At 41.2% G+C, this 19,564-nt stretch overlaps 2 protein-coding genes across 3 annotated transcripts in view; one reads left to right on the top strand and one right to left on the bottom strand.

The window, feature by feature from the left end:
* The window catches only part of Fbxl13 (F-box and leucine rich repeat protein 13), a 265,793-nt gene that overhangs the window by 80,368 nt on the left and 165,861 nt on the right, over positions 1 to 19,564 (bottom strand). For both annotated transcript variants that reach the window (XM_012516486.2, XM_023724307.1), the window contains exons 10-12: positions 18,215 to 18,267; positions 13,806 to 13,906; positions 3,286 to 3,415 (exon numbers count right to left, since the gene is read on the bottom strand). In XM_012516486.2, the coding sequence (XP_012371940.1) occupies positions 3,286 to 3,415; positions 13,806 to 13,906; positions 18,215 to 18,267 (284 nt within the window). The remainder of the gene's footprint in view (positions 1 to 3,285; positions 3,416 to 13,805; positions 13,907 to 18,214; positions 18,268 to 19,564) is intronic.
* The window catches only part of Lrrc17 (leucine rich repeat containing 17), a 39,219-nt gene continuing 22,922 nt past the window's right edge, over positions 3,268 to 19,564 (top strand). The window contains exon 1 of the mRNA XM_004639247.2: positions 3,268 to 3,345. The gene's annotated coding sequence lies outside the window, so the exon portion shown is untranslated. The remainder of the gene's footprint in view (positions 3,346 to 19,564) is intronic.

Genomic DNA, 19,564 nt, shown 5'->3' with positions numbered 1-19,564 from the left:
AAAAAAAAAAAAATTCTTGCAATGGTATTTGTGCCACTATATATGTTTTCTAACCTCTGTTGAACCCTAAATATCATGCCATTCTCCTTCATGAGACCTCCATCTTTCACATAATAACTATCTTACCCTATTGCCTTAGCCTGAGGAACTCCATGGGTTCGCTCCCATCCTGCTAAGGTTTGTATAATAGGCAGGGGAATGGGTCATAATAACCTGTTTTGAAACTTATTTTTTTTCTCTTTAAAAAAAATATGAGGGGGGCCGGGAAGATGGCTCAGTGGAATAAGCACTTCCCTGGCAAGTGCAAGGGCCTGAATTCAATCCCCAGTTCCACAAAAAAAAAAAAAAAAAAAAAGAGGGACCTCTGTGAACCTCCCACAATAAGTGCTGGTGTGAGGTGGTGGAATGACGGACATGTGGAGAGTAGCTCCTGGTGGGTGTTGAGTACTCCTTGGTTCTTCCTCAGATAAGGTGCCAAAAGCCTGATTTAGATTTTAATGTGTCTGAAAAATATTCTAAGGATGAGAGAGAGAGAGAGAGAGAGAGAGAGAGAGAGAGAGAGAGAGACTGACTTTAGGAGGCAAGGCTGCCTGGTAGGACTAGGTCCCAGGGCCCCCTTGAAGAGGTTGCCACTCTCCCCACGCCTTTTCTGGCTCTGCTTCCTGGCTGCCACGAGCTGAGCACTTTTCCCCACCACCCACCCCCTGCCACAACGTGCTGCTTCACCACAGATCCAGAAATAACAAAGCCAGGTGACTAGACTGACGCCTCTGAAACTGCAAACTTCCTTCTAGTACTGGGGAGTGAGCCCCCCTTGCCCTTGCCACAGGGTCTGGGTTTTTTTTTATACCAGGGATTGACATCAAGCCCTTGCGCTTGCCAGGCAGGGCAGCTGTGTAAGCCGCTGAGCTATCTCCCTGTTTGTGCAACAGGGTCTTGCTAAGTCACTGAACTGCCCAGGCTGGGCTCAAATGTGCAATCCTCCCATCTCAGCCTCTTATAGTGCTGGGATTGCAGGTTTGTGCTACCACACCCAGCTGTTCTTTCTTCCTTAAACTTGATTTTTTGGGGACATTTTGTCACAGCAATGGAAAGCTAATACTGTGTGTGTGTGTGTGTGTGTGTGTGTGTGTGTGTGTGTGTGTGTGTGTATTGCTACAATAATTACCTCTTGGAATCAAGAAAACAAGAATGCAAATCATACTTTGGGAGAGTTGTTAAGCACTCCAGTGAATTAGTAGAAAAGTTGCTCAATGGGATTTGTACATTTAGCATATTAATTTCTCCCTGAACACAGAAGCTGGGAGATATAGAGCCATCTTCTTTGATGTTTGCACATGAAAGGAACAGTTCCCAGATCCTTGAGGTCCTAGGCTTTAAAACCAGCTAAAAGCCTTCTAAAAAAGATTGACATCTCCTGGAGGCAGGAAAAGAATGCATAATTCCAAGTTTTCTAAAGCAAATGTTGTAAGAAAAGGCAGACCAGGGGCCTGGTGGGGAAGAAGTCTGCCTAAAGTTCAGCCAAGCTGAGGGGAATTTTGAGGCTGTTGTAAAACCTTAGATGTTAATATTTAGCAAGCTGCACATCAGTAACCTAGTTTGAAAGACTAAGCGTGAAGCACTAAGCATTTTCAATCCTGGCTTAGAGTGTTCCCCCTTCCCCTGCACCCTGGGCTGCAGGAAGCCTTGCTCTGGCAGCAGGGTGATGCTGTGGTTTATAAACATGTCCCCCAAGCCCACATATACTCACAGGCAGGGCCTTTAGAAGGTGCCTGGGTTACAGGTGCTGACAGCTGGCTGGAGTTAGACCATGGGGTCAAGGGGGAGGGCCAGCGAGATAGCTCAGCAGACTAAGCACCTGCTTATGCAAGCACAGGGACTGGGGTTCGATCTGCAGCACCACACACAGTGCTGTCCCCATCCCCAGGTACACTGAGCTGGCCACTGAGTCAGGTGTGGTGTTGCACATATGTAATCCCAGCATTGGGAAGGCTGAAAGCAGGAGGATCACCACGAGTCTGAGCTGCATAGTGAGACCCTGTACCAAACACATAAAAAAAAAAGAAGGTTGAGGTGGTTGGAAGAGGTGGGTCACTGGGAACATGGCCTGGAAGGGCGACAAGCAACAAGAGGTAAGAATTCAAATACTCAGAGGAGAACTTCATACTGCCCTCGTGTTCGTCAGCCTCCTGGGGCACCTGCCTGCTTTGATAGTCACCAAGAGGTGTTGGTCAATGTACCAATATCATGCGCTGCCACCAGCTGTGTAACCTTGAGAAATTTATCCACTTGCATGTGGGCATCAGAAGCACATACTATGCTCATCATAACCGACCTGCGCAGTGCGCTCAGCCCAGTGCATGGCATGTAGTAATGACTCGATCAGGGCTAAGAATTCAATAAGCTCTCGCCTGTGCTATTACATTGGGTTTTTGTTGTTGTTGGTTTTTTTTTTTTTTTTTTTTTTGGCTGAACCAGGGATTGAACTCAGGCCCTTGCACTTGCCAGGGAAGCACTTATTCCACCGAGCCATCTCCCTGGCCCCTACATTGTTCTTTTAAATAAGGAATATACTGTAACATTGATATCAGTAAGATACACAAAGAGATGGAAGAGAATAAGTTAAAAGAATTATGACCTGGATCTATCAAAATTAGAAAAGAAGGGCTGGCCCTATAGCTCAGCAGATTAAAGCTATCAGAGACTACTTCCAATGAACCATGCCTATCTGCCACAACTTTACCCTGCTTTCTGCCCAATTTTCCTGCTCCTAGTTCCTCCAGCTTAAAATATTTCCCCACATAGGTTGCAAATCCCCATGGTTTTTAACCTAAGAACACTGCAGTTTTAAAAACTAAAATCCTTATTATGCATATTTTCTTTCTTACTTTTATCAGTTGAGCATTTTTTTTTTCATAAGAAAGCAAATTGATTTTTCAGGAATCCTTCTCCTCCTTTGTCTGTATCTTAGTAACAACTGTAAAGTTTTCAAGAATTGGATTCTGGTCTCAGAACTGTGCTCTGAGAGGAGCGTTTTGTCCTCCAATGAGCTCTGGCTGCTCATGGATGTGACACCCGATGGAGGGAAGCCAAGAGCCTATAGTAGTAACCCTGGGGAGAGCCAAAGCAGCCGTGGCTGTGTAACTTAAAACCTCTGCAAAGTGTGCTGCTGCGGGGCGGGCAGTCGGTCGTGCACAGCATTTGTGGACCATGAGGGCTGCGTGCAGCCCGGCCGCTGCAGGACGTGCTCGCCCGCTGCAGGGAAGGGGCTACTGAAGGGCAAACCTGGATGCAGCCGGAAAGGTCCAGGTAGATGAGCTTGTGGCATCCGTCCCCCAGGTTCAGGTACTGTAAACCTTTGTCTGTGAACTTTCGGCAGTAAGCCAAGCTAAGATTCTGTAAGTTGTGGAAGTGCCTGCAAAGACAGGGCAAGAAGAGAGTCGGGAACGTGGCTCACTTCAGTTGTTCTCTCACATCTTTCTAAACCACTGTAACAAAGAGAGCAAACGTTGTGCACTAATCTTTTCTCCTTGCAGATGTTCAGCAGTTTAACTTTATTGTTAACTCCAGCTCTGCTAATGAGAGATTTCAGTAACCAACCAGATAATGTATAATTGCATTTCAAGAGGAAAGAAGGAATTTTTGGCTAGATTTTTAAGAGTTGATCGCAATAAAGTTTTTTTGGAAGGGTGGGGGTTGCCATATGCATATTTTTGCAAGTTACTTTGTTTTTGGAAATTGAAGTTAGTTTATTGTTCTTAGGGTTTATCTTTTGAGTTCCCAAAATAATCTGAAAGCTTTCTAGAAGAATGGATCTTCTGTAAACATTTAAATGAAGATTAACTGTTCCATGAGAGTAAGGATTTAGGGCAGAAAGAAAGCAAAATTGAATATCACCATCTCTTTAAGTGGGCATGATAAGAAATAGTTTGAAAAACATGAACTTAGTCATGATCTTATAAGTGACAGTTACATTATAATAATTTTTAAAAAGACAAATAGAGCTTAAGCATGGGGTAAAAATAGTCTGTAAATGAGTGGACACCGATGAGAATAGGAGCTGAATCGGAGCTGTCAGCCCTCCTGGAGTTGGGACACAGGGAGTAGGGCACTACCACCATGACCACAGGAGTGCTTTCCCACAAGAGGTGGCCATTAGGATGAGTCTATGCAAGGACTCTCACTTCCAGGACCCTCTGGACCAGCTTCCAGCCCTCCTCGCCTGGTGTTTTTTAAAGTGCAAGAACTCCCACTGCTGCCTGCTCTTACAATGGATTTAACAACATGCTCTTGGTTTGTGATCTGCAATAGTTTAACAGTGAATGAGAAAGCAAGAAGGAACAGTGAGGAAAATGCCTCTTTACCCTTCTATGAATAACTAATCTGTCTGCTTTCACATACGTGGGAAATAAGATTTTAAGCGCCAACCATTAATCAGTTTTGGTTATAAAATTTGAGAAGCACATGTGTATGATCTAATGGTTCCCATTCCCAGCAAAGCATCTGATTGAGAGCACAGGTGGCCTCTGGGGGAGCCACAGGACCCGTATGGGAGTGGGCAGAGCCCCACAGGAAGAGAACGCTCAAGCCCCAAAGGCGGGCACGAGAGCAGGGCTGGAGGCTTTGAGATGCTGCTCTTTCTCTCCCTTGAGAACAGCCCGTGTTGGAAACTGAGGAACCAACAGCTTTCCCAAGAAAGGTAGGCGCCTAGAGTGTCATTGTAGCAATCACTCAGCTCTCTCACGTGAAGCAAAGACTGGTGAGGTAGGCAGCGGGCACCAGCAGAAAATAGAGAAGGTTTTGGAATCTGACTGAACTCTGTTCAAATCCCACCTCAGACACTTACAGCAACTTCCTTGACCTCTCAGATTGTTTCTGCTTCTGCTAAATGGAAACCATGTCTTTTTTTTTTTTTTTTTTTTTTTTTTTCGCTGACCCACTGTGGGCCTCCAGCTTTTCTGACTCTCACTTTCCTCATTGGTGAGGTGGGTGTAATCTCTTTCCCTTTAAAGGAGTGACAATTCACTGAGAACACAGATGCACTAGTGTTATCTTGAGGGTAATTTTAAAATTAAAATATCCAAGGACATGGTAGAAGCTTTAAGAATATATGCACTTTAAAAAATATATATTTATTGCTATTATTGCTAGTACTACTCCAAATAACAAGACATACTAAATTGCTTTTAAGGAGTTTGCACTATCTTCTTTCAGTTAGTGGGAGGGAGACCCATCTCACGAGAGAAGTGCATATAAATGATTCTGAGAGTTTGAGGGAGTTCACGACAGTCTGCTCCTGGCCAAGACTATCATTCCATTTCTTTCAATCCACGTGATCAGTTAACAAACCCCCAAGGATGAGACTTGAACAAGGGTCCTTATCGTTTGTGTCACAGACATCTTTGTCAGGCTGGTAAGGTCAAAGACCCTTTCTCAGCATGTTTTTAAATGCATGAAACAAAATATATAAGATTATAAAGGCAACCAATTATATTGAAGTATGTATTAAAAATTCAAAACCTAATTGATAGACTATTATACTGTATATGTTTCTTTATTAACATTAATAACAAGTTCCTTAATAACTCTGTAGTTACTAGTGACATTTAATAATTGTTATGAACAATATTTCAAAATATACATAACAATTATAATATTGTTATGTATATTAGAATATATTAGTGGTTTGTACAGGTGAAAAAGTCTCATGGGCTGCTAATACTGCTCTGATTTTTGCTTACATTTCAGTTAGAGCTTAGTGAAAATAAAGAGGATTGTTCCTCCCATAGAAACCCATGGATCTCCTGAATCCCTCTCACTGTCTTTTTCAGGGGGATGCACTGGTCCCAGGCTAACAGCCTCTGGTCAGATAAAAGGGGCTGCTCCTTAGTCTAGTGACTCCTGGTGGAAGGCGCTGGGCGGCTCTCTCCTAGGAGCCTCATGGGAGTGGGAGTCGTGGTGAGCTGAGGCTCAGCACAGCATTCCTGAGTGGCCATGCAGGCTCAGAGCTGCTGGAGACGGGAAAGTATCAGTTAACAGTGAAATCACACTTGGCAAATTTTAGGCAATACTGATACTTTTTTTATTAAAAGTTTTGGCAGAGAAAGGTCTCCTCCAAGAGTAAGATTGGTTTGTCATTTTCCCAGCACTGAAGTCTCTTGATAATTCTAATTCTGCCTTGAGACAGGGTGTTTACATCTATTTTTATTTTTTCCTAATTATTTCATAACTAAATGTTTCTTATTGGGTGATAGCTTTTCTTTATGATTTATTTCTTTTCATGCTATTACTATAATCTTCAAGAATTAAAATTTTTACAGAAATTACAAGGGCTGGCCAAATAACTCAGCAGATTAAAGCTCCTGCAAGCAGGCACAGGGGCTAGGGGCTCAATCCCCAGGCCTGTCATGCCTGGCCCTGCCCCTGAGGCGCTCTGAGATGGCAATTGAAATTGGGCATGGTGGCACGTGCCTGTAATCCCAGCACTTTGGAGGCTGTAAACAGGAGAATCACTATGGGTCTGATCTAGTAGTGAGACCCTGAACACCCTGTAGACCTTTCCCCCCACAAAAAAAAAAGAAAGAAAGAAAGAAAGAAAGAAAGAAAGAAAGAAAGAAGAAAAAGAAAGAAATTACAGAGGTTTGTATCACTCCTTTCTTTTGGCATTCTTTCCACTAAGAACTGATGTTTCTATATTAGAGTTCCAACTGCTGGAAGGAATAAAAACTATGTATTTAAAAAAAAATTCTCTTAAAAGTCACAAAGGTGAAACCCAAACTATGAAAGAAGGAATCTGCATGTGAGGGCTTCTGAGTTGACAAGGAGGTTTTTTAGTGATATGGAGGCAGTTTCAAAAAAATAGAATTCTACAGAAAATATAAATGTAATTATGTGGCTCATATACACCTGGTAAACGTGAGGTTATCCAGTCAGCGACAGCTTACTCTGCCTGCCCCACTCTGATGAGTACTAGAGAGGTACTGCAGTGATGGTCCCTGGTACTAGAAGGCTCCAAGCCAATGGGGGGTCTGTTCATATATATACAGGAGAAGCAAGTAGACACTGCTCCATTAGAGCATACAAAGTTTATTAAAGAACAAAGATGAAGTCAGACTTGGTTTGCACACCTGTAGTCCCAGGTACTTAGGAAGCTGAGGTAGGAGCCACAAGGGTTCCATGCCACTCTGGGCAAAGTAATGAGATCTCATTGTAACAGAAAAAAGAAGACAAGAAGAAAGATCAGAATGCCTTACTCCCAATTGTCCCTCCAGCAAGACTGACACCTCGTAGTTCATCATTGATGGTTCCTTAGCGAGTAAATCATGCTGTTAAAGGACAGTGAAAGGAGAAGACCCTGGACTTCTGGAAATGGCATGACTTGAGATGCCAAGGGATGAGGGTTAGCAAGGAGAAGAAGGAAGTTCCAGCCGTAGAGAAGGCAAAACATGTCGTACTCAGATGACCAGCGGTAAGGACTTCTCTTGGGAGACCGAAAGGTGCAGATTTGATAGGAGAATATGACAGGACAGGGAGGGAAGAGTCCAGCCATGACAGGAGGATGGAGGGGAAGAGAGACTAGAGGTGAACTGTACCAGACAAGGGGCTGAGCGTGTCACCTGGATTGTAGCAACAGGAATAATTGGAAAGGGTGGAGTTCAGAAAATATTTAGAAGCAAAACATTTCCTGGAAAGGGCATAAGCCATGGGTGCCCTCACTTTCAACTTTAGAGAATTGAACAAGTCCCCAAAGAAGCAAGGGAAAATATTCAAATAAAGAACTGGTAAATTAAGGCTGCCAAGAAGGGCAAAAAAAAGTGTAGAAAGTGTATTTTTCTTCTGGCAAGGGATTTCTTTGAAGCAAAGTACCAAGGGCCATGAAGAGGGAACACTGGCACTAACACCCCACACTGCTCAGCTAAGAGCTTAGGGAACACCGGCACACACCAGAGCATGTTCGAGACAGTGGGAAAAGCAAAAACTACAGGCTCACTGTAAATGTCTTTTGGTGGTATAAAAGTCAGTATAAATATTTTTTAATTTGACAAAAAAAAAAAATCAGTATCAGTATTTATCCTGAATGTTTTTTCAAAAGAAAATCAGAACGAAATTCTTATTTTGGATCCTAATTTTGTATCTGTTGTCTATGAAAGGCATATCTTCATTTGCCTAAAAAAAGTTCTTAAGAAGTTATAACAGTTAGGCCAGCCAAATAGCTCAGCAGATTAAAGCGCCTACAAGCACGTGCAGGGGCTGGGATTCAATCCCCAGGTCTGCCTTGCAGGCCCCACCCCCAGGGCGTGCTGAGCCGACAATTGAGACTGGGTGGTGGCACGCGCCTGTAATCCCAGCTCTTGGGAGGCTGTAAACAGGGGGATCATGATGAGTCTGATCAAGAGAAAAAGGTTACCTCAAAGCATTGGAAAAAAAGTTCTCAGTTTAAAAAATCATGTACTATTTAAGTTCAGATTTTCACTTTTATTATTAAATTATTTCACAAAAAGTTTGATAGAATCTAAAAAGTATAAATCCTTCATTCACATATATAAAATTCAGATACATACATATACATGTGGACTTATATACCTTAGCATGAAATGTTTAAAGAAAAGCCCTCAGTGACTGCTGCCATAGGACTAGAAGACCTCAAGGAACTCCTGAAGGAGTCTTGGGGATTCTCAGTGGCTCTGCATGTGAGTATTACTGGAGCCAGCTTATACCATCCCATAAGTTAAATTTTTAATATCCCCCCAAAGTCTACATTAAATGATGTTCTATTGATGACTTAAATTGGCCATAGTGGGATGTCTTACACCACAGAAACCAACAAACCCTACAGTCAGAGCTTCCTCTACCCGCCACCCCGGCCAGGCACTAGGTATTTCCAAGAATGTTGCTGTCTTTGTTAGGATCTACTGAAATAGAGAAGGCAACATGCTGATGGAGATGCATAGATAGACAGAAGTGGTAAGAGCAAAGCTGACAGCTTTGAAGAAAGGAATAACAGCTGATCTAAAAATAAGGGAGGGCTCTTAAAATAAACCCAGAGCATATGGATAGAAGTATTCAAAAAAGAAATCCTTCTCCTGGCTGAGAAACTAATTCAAGATTTAATACTCAAGAGGTTATTGTGTTCCAACAAAAATTACTTGAAAGAACACAATTAAGCCTGAAAATGTCTTTAATACTCAGAAAAAAAGAAAAGTCTTGCAAACATCTTGGCAGAAAAAAAGAGACAGGTTACAAGTGATGGAACAGAAAATTATTCTGGCTTTTGACTTCTCTTTAACCTGAAATATCTGAGTTTTTGTGAAGTTTTAAGATAGAATAAAGAACATGATGGAAGACCTATATACAAAGAGGAATTGTTATACAATCTCCAGGATAGTAATCATTTTCCTGAAAAGTCTAACCCTCACGAATCAATCTCTCTCTCTCTCTCTCTCTCTCTCTCTCTCTCTCTCTCTCTCTCTCTCTCTCTGTGTATTTAGTACAGGGTCTACAGGGTCTCACTACACAGATTGGACTCAGTGATTCTCCTGTTTTCAGCCTCCCAAGTGCTGGGATTACAGGCACGCACCACTACTCCCAGTCTCAGTAGTTGTCTCAGTGCACCCTGGTGGCGGGGCCGGCAGGGCAGGCCAGGGATTGAGCCTCTGGCCCCAGCATCTGCTTAGGCAGGTGCTTTAATCTGCTGAGCTATCTGGCCAGCCCTCACACATCTTTCTTGAAAAAAATTTGAATTATTTCCCAGTCTAAACTTGGTCCTTTGTAGGAAAATGAATATGCCTTTAAATCATAATGATATAAAGAATAAATCAGATACACAAGCTTAAATAATACTTTCTCTTACATGGGAAACTCAAATTATAAATAAAGCGCAAAATAAAAGGATGAGAACTAGGGAGACACATTGTTCTCAGATGAGAAGGGCATGGAAAGAGGAAGAGAGTGAAGGAAATGGGTGAAAAAGTGAGTTAAGATGTGTTATGTATGTGTACAACTCCACACAAGGAAGTGAACATATACTGCAAGTATGTGCTAATGAAAATGTTTAAAATTCTATCTCATCATTGGGGATGAGAGGCTCCTCCAATGAATGGCTCCAACCAGTTTGGATTACATGATCATAGTAATGAAATTCACAATATTAATTACAAACACTAGAAATAAATATTCAAAGGAAAGTTAAATGATTAGCAAAAACCATGGATGATAGTTGTTTTCACACAGGGGAGTGGACAAGAAAAGCTGTCAAGTTTAGAGAAGTGGAGGAAGAATTAATGTATTAGCACTCTTCTGTAATAGGGAGAATCAAGTCTTAGCCTCACCTTGGCTTTGGTAATTAGACAAATGCATATTAAAGCCCAGAGAGAGAGAGAGAGAGAGAGAGAGAGAGAGAGAGAGAGAGAGAGACAGACAGACAGACAGACAGACAGACAGACAGACACAGAGAGACAGAGAGAGAGCCAATAGTTACAATACATAACAGAATCTGTATATGCCTTTCAAACATCTTTAAATCACAAAACTAACCATCATGTAGTAAAAGGCAGAAACACTGGATACAGTGCAGTAATTGGAAAATTAAAACATAAAAGGTGATAAAATATAAGACCACAAATTCAACTTTGACCGGAAATACTGACCTTTAAAACTTCCTCTTCAAAAGGCAAGGAAATGGAAATTTTAAAAATAGAACTTGGCTATATACAACATATAAAACAACAGAACTAAAATTCAATAACACAGAGGTTAAAAATACAGGAACATATAAAGTTATTTCACAAGTATCATAAACAAAAGCAAAGTTAATTATGGTAGATTAAAAATAATTTATAGAAAAGGAATATCAACCATGAAAAAGATAGAATTTTATATGAAGCTATATTCTACAATGAAAGATGACACTTATTAATCTTTATAAAATAATATCACAAATCAAAAGAAGTTTGATTATAATAGGCAGCTAATATGATACTACTGTCGTTGGGCATATCAAGAGGTTAGAGGCACATGCTTACATACACAGAACTATATTCTGTCAAACAAGCTTTTTGTTTTAAACATTCATGAACAATTTACTGAAATTAATGTTAAACGAGTCCACCAAGTAATCCCAATAAATTCCAAAAAGTAGAGATAATTCAAGACATATTTTTTGAATACAGTGCATAATTAAGAACAGATGCTTAATCAAAGAAACATCAACCACTTGGAACTGAAACTTCTCTAAGTAATTACTAGGTCAGAGGAGAACAAAAATATAGACGAATTTCCTTAGAAAATAAAAATAATTCTTACCAAATCTAAAAAGCTTTGCCAAAATTCTTATTTAGAGGTAATTTCACAGCCTTATTTATTTTTTAAAAAATAAATCATTGAAATGAAATATAAAATGAGGCCTGTATATCACATTTCAGTTCAAAAATGAGTACTTAGAAACTATAATGAGAAAATATTATAAGAATATATAATAAAAAGGCTACTACTATGCACAATGACAATAAAAATATACCAAGAAATAACTTTCACAAACATTACAACATGAGTAAAACAAAATTTTACTGAGATATTTAAGAACTTTGAAAAAAACACTTTAAAATATGATATGTTCTGATAGGAAGATCAACTTGTATAAGACTAGAAATCAGTTCCTAGTTTATCTTTAATTATCAGTGTACGAGTAAACATCTAAAAACTGGCTCCTTAAGAAGCCCATGTAAATTTATCTAAGTTTATTATAATTTTTAATTGAATGAGTATGATAATTTTTCTTCTTATACATATAGAAAGGTTGTATAGCATCCAATTTGAAAATAATAAGATACATAATATGCTTGATTGTGAATTCTGTATGGAGTTCAGTTCTCTCACAGTGCTTTCAGTGACTTGCCACATGTTTACAAATGCAGCCAGCCAACCACTAGCTGTAACTGAGGAATGAGTGTAGTTTCATATGAATTACATAATGCTCACTTGTTCAAACATTACATTAATTTACATTAACGAGTTTGATAAACAGAGGCGTATGCCCATCCATCAATGAGATGAGTGCCTTCTCTGCTGAAACATAATTTTCAAGTCGTGAAAGAATATTTCCTCAATTTTTTGTACTACATACAATGTTTGACTACAGTTATGGCCTGCTTTTAAATCTTATTTGCTCTATTGCCTCTTTTATCACTTTCTTAAGTCTAAATAATCAACAAAACAGTAAATCATGCCTTGATGTGTAGTGTTTGCCATTTTCCCTGCTATGGAATATTCCCAATTGGCCAATTTCAAGCTACAATGAGAGTTACACCAAGCGGAAACATTTCATCAGAGAGATACAGTAAACATAAATAGCCTCAAGAACACAGATTAAAGTAACATGCAGGGGAAAAAAAGTAACATGCAGAGAAATATTACGGAGTGATGAATTTTATTTATTTATTTTTCTGTATTTTAGGGAAGGGTCTACAGGGTGTTCAGGGTCTCACTATTAAATTGGACTCATAGTGATTCTCCAGTTTACATCCTCCCAAGTGCTGGAATTACAGGCCTTCACCACCACACCCAGTCTCAGTCATGTCTCAGCGCGCCCTGGAGGCGGGGCCAGCACCGCAGGCCAGGGGGATTGAACTCCTAGTCCCTGCTCCTGCTTGCAGGTGCTTTAATACACTGAGCTATTTGGTTGGTTCTTAGAAAGTGATGGATTCTAAATATTCTTTGCCTACATAGGAATTCTAAAGATGTATAGAAGAATCACCTATCATCCGACAAAGTTTTGTGGATCAGTAGTGCTGGACAACTGATTGGCCATTTAACAGCTCTGAAATGTAAAGCTCTTCTTGGCTGGTGGACACCAACAAATCGGACCTTGTGTCACACGGGTCATATTTTGTTGTCTGCTAGTTTAGATCTCTGCTTCATTCATCTACAAAAATGCATTCTAGACTGATTACATACTTAAGTAATAAACAAAAAAAATAAGTAAATTGCATATTAAATGCCTGGTTGGGAGGGGAGATTCTGTTTAAATGTTTCAGAAGAAATTTCAAAAGAAGTTTTCATAGATTTAACCAAATAAAACACTACTTCAATTAATGGAATAAATAGAAAATATGGGAACACTCTTTTGATGTTTGTGTTTGTGGAAAATGGTTAGAACCATGAGATAAAGAAAATTAAGCACCCAGAATTTTCACTGTTTAAGCTTTTCTGGGTATTGTCATTGTTATTTTTCAAAGGAGCTCAAAAAGTTACATTCTCAAAAATAACTCATTCTTGAGCAATAGTTTCAGAAAAGTTTACCCAAATTCAAATTTGACCCAGTATGACTGCATATTCTTAATTAGCATTGCTATAACACTGAAATGTGCTGTCCACTGTTGCATTGCTCTGTCCCTAGTCCTAAGGAGTCCAGGCTAGAGTGAAGCAACATCCATGCCTGAGCATGTAAGAAACCACGAGTAGTCTAAACCCAAAGTACCTGGTTGCGTGGAAGTGGTGGGTTGCAACAGAAACCCAGAGCATAGTAACAGAGTCTGGGACAGTGGTGGTCAAAGAAAGAGGTTGTGTTGGGGCTCTGGTACAGTAAGGTCCCAGACATCAGACTGGAACCTAGATGCCAGGCTCCAGAGCCCAGAAGCGGGACCAGGAGGAGATAAAGGAGATAGACAAGGTCTAACTCAAGTTGCTGGGCACACAGCTACAAAAGGGACAGAGAACTGGCCAACGTGAAGGACCAATGACCAAACTACCACAGAGGCAGGGCAGAAGAAAGGAGGGCACCAGTGTAGGACAAGTGACACAAGCATTACCTGGGCAGGAGTCGCATCGTCCTGTTGGTGATGGCTGTGTTAGAGAGGTTGAGATACAGGATTCCGGGGCAGCCCTCAGAAATGTATCTCATTAATTCATCCTGCATAAGAAATGGGAAGAATCACATCAACCTTAACAGAGAGATTATGACATGTGACAGAAAAACTGATTTCAAGCACTGGGCCTAACTTGAAATTTATATGACCAGGTGAACTTCAAGCTTTGACTATAAAATGAGCTATATCTCATATAGGTAGCTATGGAAAATTGAGCAGTAGCAGATTTTTGTTCATTTAATAATGGCTGTTGGATCTCCCTAAGAACATCAACAGACTGGCCAGTGTTAAATATTGAAGGACCTATAGTGTTAGACACGCCAGTACATGGATCCTGCAAAGAACAGTTGCAGGTATCTCTGGCTGGCAGAGGTAAATCATCACCAGGCCAGGAGATAGGGTCAGTACACTTGGAGCATCACTGCTGTTGGCCAAACTAACTTTCGGCAAGATCATGATCAGTTCATCCCTCACCGTTGCCAGTATTCATGGCTATTTGAAAGCATGAAATCAACTGATCAGGGCTCCTGTCACACTCAAGAAGGAACTGGTCGGAGTTCAGGGCAGCAAGCTGTACCTGAGATGGAACAAGTATCCACTAATCCGCAGATCTCATTGGGTCTGAGACAGGGAGGATCTACAAGCTGGTGCCACAGGGATAACATACAGGGCCTCTGAGGAGCCCCACCCTCTCCCCCAGGCCAGCAAGCTGCCAGGAATTTTCCAAATATTCCATCACCACAACACATGATCTGAGTTTGTACATATACCTAAGGTGTGTACCAATAGTACAGTTTTCCCAAAGAGTGGGGAGAAGAACAATAATGCTTGGCACTATGGTTTAATACAGACATACAAACATGTTTAAAGTGTTCAGTGTGAGGAAGACTATTATTGGATAAGAGGAGAGGAATAATATTAGCAGAGAAAAAGTATAAGGGAGGGTACTGGGGAATGAACATGATCAAAGTATGTTATATACATGTATCAAAACACTATAATGAACTCCCAAATTTTGTAAAATTAATAGAAAGTGATACAAATATATTTGTATAAGAGCATGGGAAAAAGTTCTGGGTGCCAGGCAGGTATCTAAGTGTACCCTTTTTGAAAGAGCTTAGCAAATAAGACAGCAAGGAGAGGAGGAAAAGGTAGTATATTCCCATGAAAGGGGCAGTCACAGAGAAGACAGGACTGCGAGGAGCAGGAGGAGAGGGTGCATCCGGGCACCGCAGGAGCCTCACTCTGCCCCCCAGGAGAAAGCATTCCATCCTCTGCAGTTTTCTGTCTGGAGGAGCCCAGACATGGGGGCCCCTTCATCCCACTCTGCTGTCAGGGCTGAGGAGCTCAGGGTGCAGTAAAGGCCGCGTGAGTGTAACAGCATTTCTGAATCTGTCTGCGGCATACAGTGCACACGTCCTGGATGTACACATTTCATAAGGCAGACTTAGAAGGCAAGGCTTTTGGAATGAACGTCAACAGCTCCTTCCATGCAAGCCTGCCTCACAGTGTGGGTCTCCAGGAGAAAAACAGCAGTAAAATAGAGCTAGCTGAGATTCTGAGCCCTTCAGGACTCCAAATGAACAAGACTCTGGCGCTCACAAATTCAACACAGATGTATCGCTTTGGCTTTCCTACTAGAAAACCAGAATTCAAAGAATATGATCTTTAAAAATCTGGTTCAAACTGAAGCTGTCTGTGAGGGCAAGAACTGCATAAAAATTAATTCATTTAAAAATTTCCCTCATCATTGTTGAAGATTCAGTTGGAACGTATGTTTTAGAGCTTTGATTTTTCTAGAGAAGATGTCTATTCATCAATATTATAGTAGATTGCATTACTTTTCATAATATATATTTGTCTTCCATTGCATATTTCTTTGTGTGGTTCAGTACATATGGCAAGATTATATATACTCTTTGCATATTGCCCTCATCTTTGTATGTATGACTTGCTTCATCCAATAAACTATGAAAAGAATTGATGCACCTTACTGGCAAGAAGAAACTGCAATGCCTACTGCGTACTTCACTCTATCTTTTCCCTCTGGCGTGAGATCAGCTGTGTTTAAAACTACTGGAGCTACTTCTTGTTTCCTGCATGCAAGTGACAGGGAACAAAGCTGAATATTCATAATCAGTATTAATGCAAAAGAAAATAAACATAATTGCTGTAAAAAAATTCCCCCTATCAGGATATCTTTAATATTTTTAGTGCTAAAATATCCACAGAAAGAACAAGTCCATTTGACTACAAGTCATTGTAGTCACAGCAGTCCTGTGGAGAGTATTGTAGAAAGGATTTTAACTCTCTTAATGAAGAAGGCCATGTTCACTTTGCTGGTGGAGAAAGTACAACCAGTAGAACATTTTCCTCCAATGTGGCCTCTGACATGTCTATTCCTCTATCTCTTAGGAGCACTTGTGAACCCAAACCACCAGCAGCTTGCTTATGTCAAACTATATGCCACTGGGGAGACACTTAGCTGATTTAATCTAAAGCGGGTCTCTATAGTGTGGTGGACAGAAACCAGACCACTACTTTAAATCCCTAAACCAAACAACCACTCAAATGCAAGGAGTGCACAAGTTCTGAGGGTTTTAATATCTTTATATACACATTTATTTATGTCTTGTCCTTCAGAAAAATGTCTTGCTGCAAAAGTGGGAGGATAAGTTTTGTGGAAATAAATTACTAAAGACAGTTTGTTTATTTATTTGGTACAGGGTCTCATTATGCAGTTCATAGTGATCTTCTTGTCTCAACTTCCCCCTGCACTGGGATTACTGGTGTGCACCACCACACCCAATTTCAGTGGCCAACATGGCACGGGGCCGGCATGGCATGTGCTACAGGGATCGAACCTGGATTCTTGTGCTTGCCAGCCAAGTGCTTAGACTGCTGAGCTATCTCCTCAGCCCTAAAGGCGGATTTTTAAAGAGCTTGTAATTTTAAGTAAGTTTATGTACAATAAAAATTAGAGATGGTGAAGCACTGATAGAACAGATGTAACTCAGGAAAGGGAATCACTCCAACAGAAAATATAAGGAATTGCATGAGACTAGAGGTTGGGAGAGATGAGGGTGATACGTAAGGGAAGGGAGGGAGTCTATGGGCGACATGTCCTAAAATTAGTTGTGCTGGTGGTTGTATAACTCTGTGAATGTACCAGAAACTATTAAATTATGCACTTTGGGTGAACTTTATATTCCAGTGTGTAGGATTCCTCAAGACTATACACCGGGATACACCTATTCCTCGCACATTCTCTCTAGGTTGATCTTGTAACTCTTACAATGTTAATCACGATTTATACATAGGCATTGATTCAAGAAGGACTGTCCAGTTCTAGCCAATGTCGTCCATTAATGACTAGGCATCTCCATCAAAGGCATCCCTTAAACACTACTGAAAAAGTGCTACATACCAAAGTCTGTGCCATGTGCTATGACAGTCACAGAGAATAAGACATGACCCTTGTTCTTTGGTCCCTTGAGTTAGTGGAGGCAGAAGCTTTATAGTTAGGGACTTGGAGGAGCAGAGTGAACCCAGAACTTGTGTTCTAGGACAGGAAAAGATGGGTAAAGCAAACCTTAGAGATGGTCAAAAAGGAAAGCACTGCTCATGGACAAAGAGAAAGATCATTCTGAGCAAAGATAACAGCACAAGTGTGTGTGAAGGTGCAAGGAGCAGTTTGGTGTGTGCAGCAAGGAACACTCAGTAGCCTGTAATTGCTGAAACATCCCATGCACACCAGAGGCAGGGGGCAAGACGAGGCTGGAAAGGAAGCATGGGCATGACCACTGGGGCCCCAAGGCCCAGTAATGTTAGGGTGCTTGACTTAATCCAGTAGAGCAGAAGACAGGAGTGTGCAGTTGGTGGGACTGAAGGGGTCAGACTTGCCTGTTAGAGCATTATGTTCTCACAGATTAAAAAACAGATTGGAGCAGAGGGAAAACCTAGGGGTAGGGATCAGGAAGGAGGCATAGAGACATATGCTCATTTTAATCTTCTTCAGACAGCTATCAATAGCAGTGAAAACTATTAAAATGAGCCTATCATCTCTGTAGGACCCAGTTTTCCTGTCTCATGCACACATGCAATATAAATACAGTCCATTCTTAGGGTTTCCACTTCGCAGGAGTTCCAACACTGAGCATGATCTATAAGATTAATAACAGCATTGTAGAGTTTGGCTAAAAGTTCTTGCCAATGCATGATACAGTTTGCTTTTTCCTACTTTTAACCTTCAGTGTCCACATAGGCATGCACTTTGCACACTGGGTTTTCAGTGTAGAAAAACACTGAAACATTTATAGAAACAATAGTTTAAAAAAGCTGTTTATACTCACTGTGAGTGTTGGGCAGTCAGAGACATTCAGTTCTTGCAAGTTTTTACAGTGGCCTAAATCAAACAAGATACAGATTACTTACTAAGCAACATTTACTAATGCTTAAATGTAAAGTTTTCTCATCTTGTATCTAATGTGATATATTCATGAGAAAATAAATAGAAACTTTGGCAAGTAATGTGTTCCAAGGATACAGATTTCTTTTCCCATGAAAAATGGCTTCAAGAGGTAACAAAAAAGTATATGAATGTTTAAATTTAAAAATTGTCACTACAGTAAAAGACACACTGCCATTAATCCCCCTCACTCCTAGTACACCTCTCCCATCATTCTTGGCATTTTCTGAAGCACTACCGGAAGTTCTCTTTCACAAGGGTCATTATGAGGAGCAATCAAAACCAGGGTGAATGTGTCAAGCGCCACCCAACAGATAGGCAGTCTCATGAAAACATCGTGGTGCATCCTCACCCACATCCTTCATCCACGCGATCTGGCACTGTGCCACTACTGGCTCCATCCCAAAGTCAAAGGAACCATGAAAGGTGCATGTTTCAATCAGTTTGAGACATTCAGGCAGCCATGATAGTGTGACTAATAGTACATAACAGGCCTTCCAGAGCTGCTTCCCAAGTAGCAAGAATGAGGCGTGTGTTTGGAGCAAAGGGAGTATTCTGAGGGGGATTCACAGCAATGTGCCTTTTATTGTAATAATTTTTTTAGGGGAACCCCCAGACCCAGTCCTAGCCCAGGACCGGTGAGTGTGTGGAGAGCTTCCTGCTACCCTGCACTGGCGGGACCAGTCCCAGCCCAGGCGCAGCATGGGCCGGACCCTCTCCACCCCCTCGGACCGCCCCCCACCACTCCTGAGTACCTCCCCACTCCTCCCTCCCAGTAGGAATTTCTGCCAACTTCTGGGAACCCCCAGGCCCAGTCCTAGCCCAGGTCCACAGCAGGAAGGAGCTGAGTACAGCAGCCAGACCTAAGCCAGACGCAGCTGGATAACTCCAAACTCTGTAGAGCTCCACCTGAACTTCAGTACGTGTGAAGGTTATACAACAAAGGGCAGAAGACACTGCTACACAAAATGAGGAGAAGGAACAAAATGCAACCTCAGAACCCAAGCCCACCTGTAACAAGTGCAGAGGACACTAACACAGAACAATTTGGAAATCACACAGCTGAAAGCAATGAATCAACCGCTTTTGAAATAAAACAGCTGCAGAAAGATATAGAAGACCTCAGATTGGAAATGAAAAAAGAAATCCCTGAATTAATAAAATCTGCACTAAAGAATCAAATGCAGAAACATATGGAAGCAAACCAGTGCCCACTCAGAACAAGTGCGGAGGA

The sequence above is a fragment of the Octodon degus genome, unplaced genomic scaffold (genome assembly GCF_000260255.1).
Source record: "Octodon degus isolate 3935 unplaced genomic scaffold, OctDeg1.0 scaffold00108, whole genome shotgun sequence".
NCBI lineage: Eukaryota > Metazoa > Chordata > Mammalia > Rodentia > Octodontidae > Octodon > Octodon degus.
Note: the sequence above shows the minus strand (reverse complement) of the source record. Positions and strands in the feature narration are given on the sequence as shown.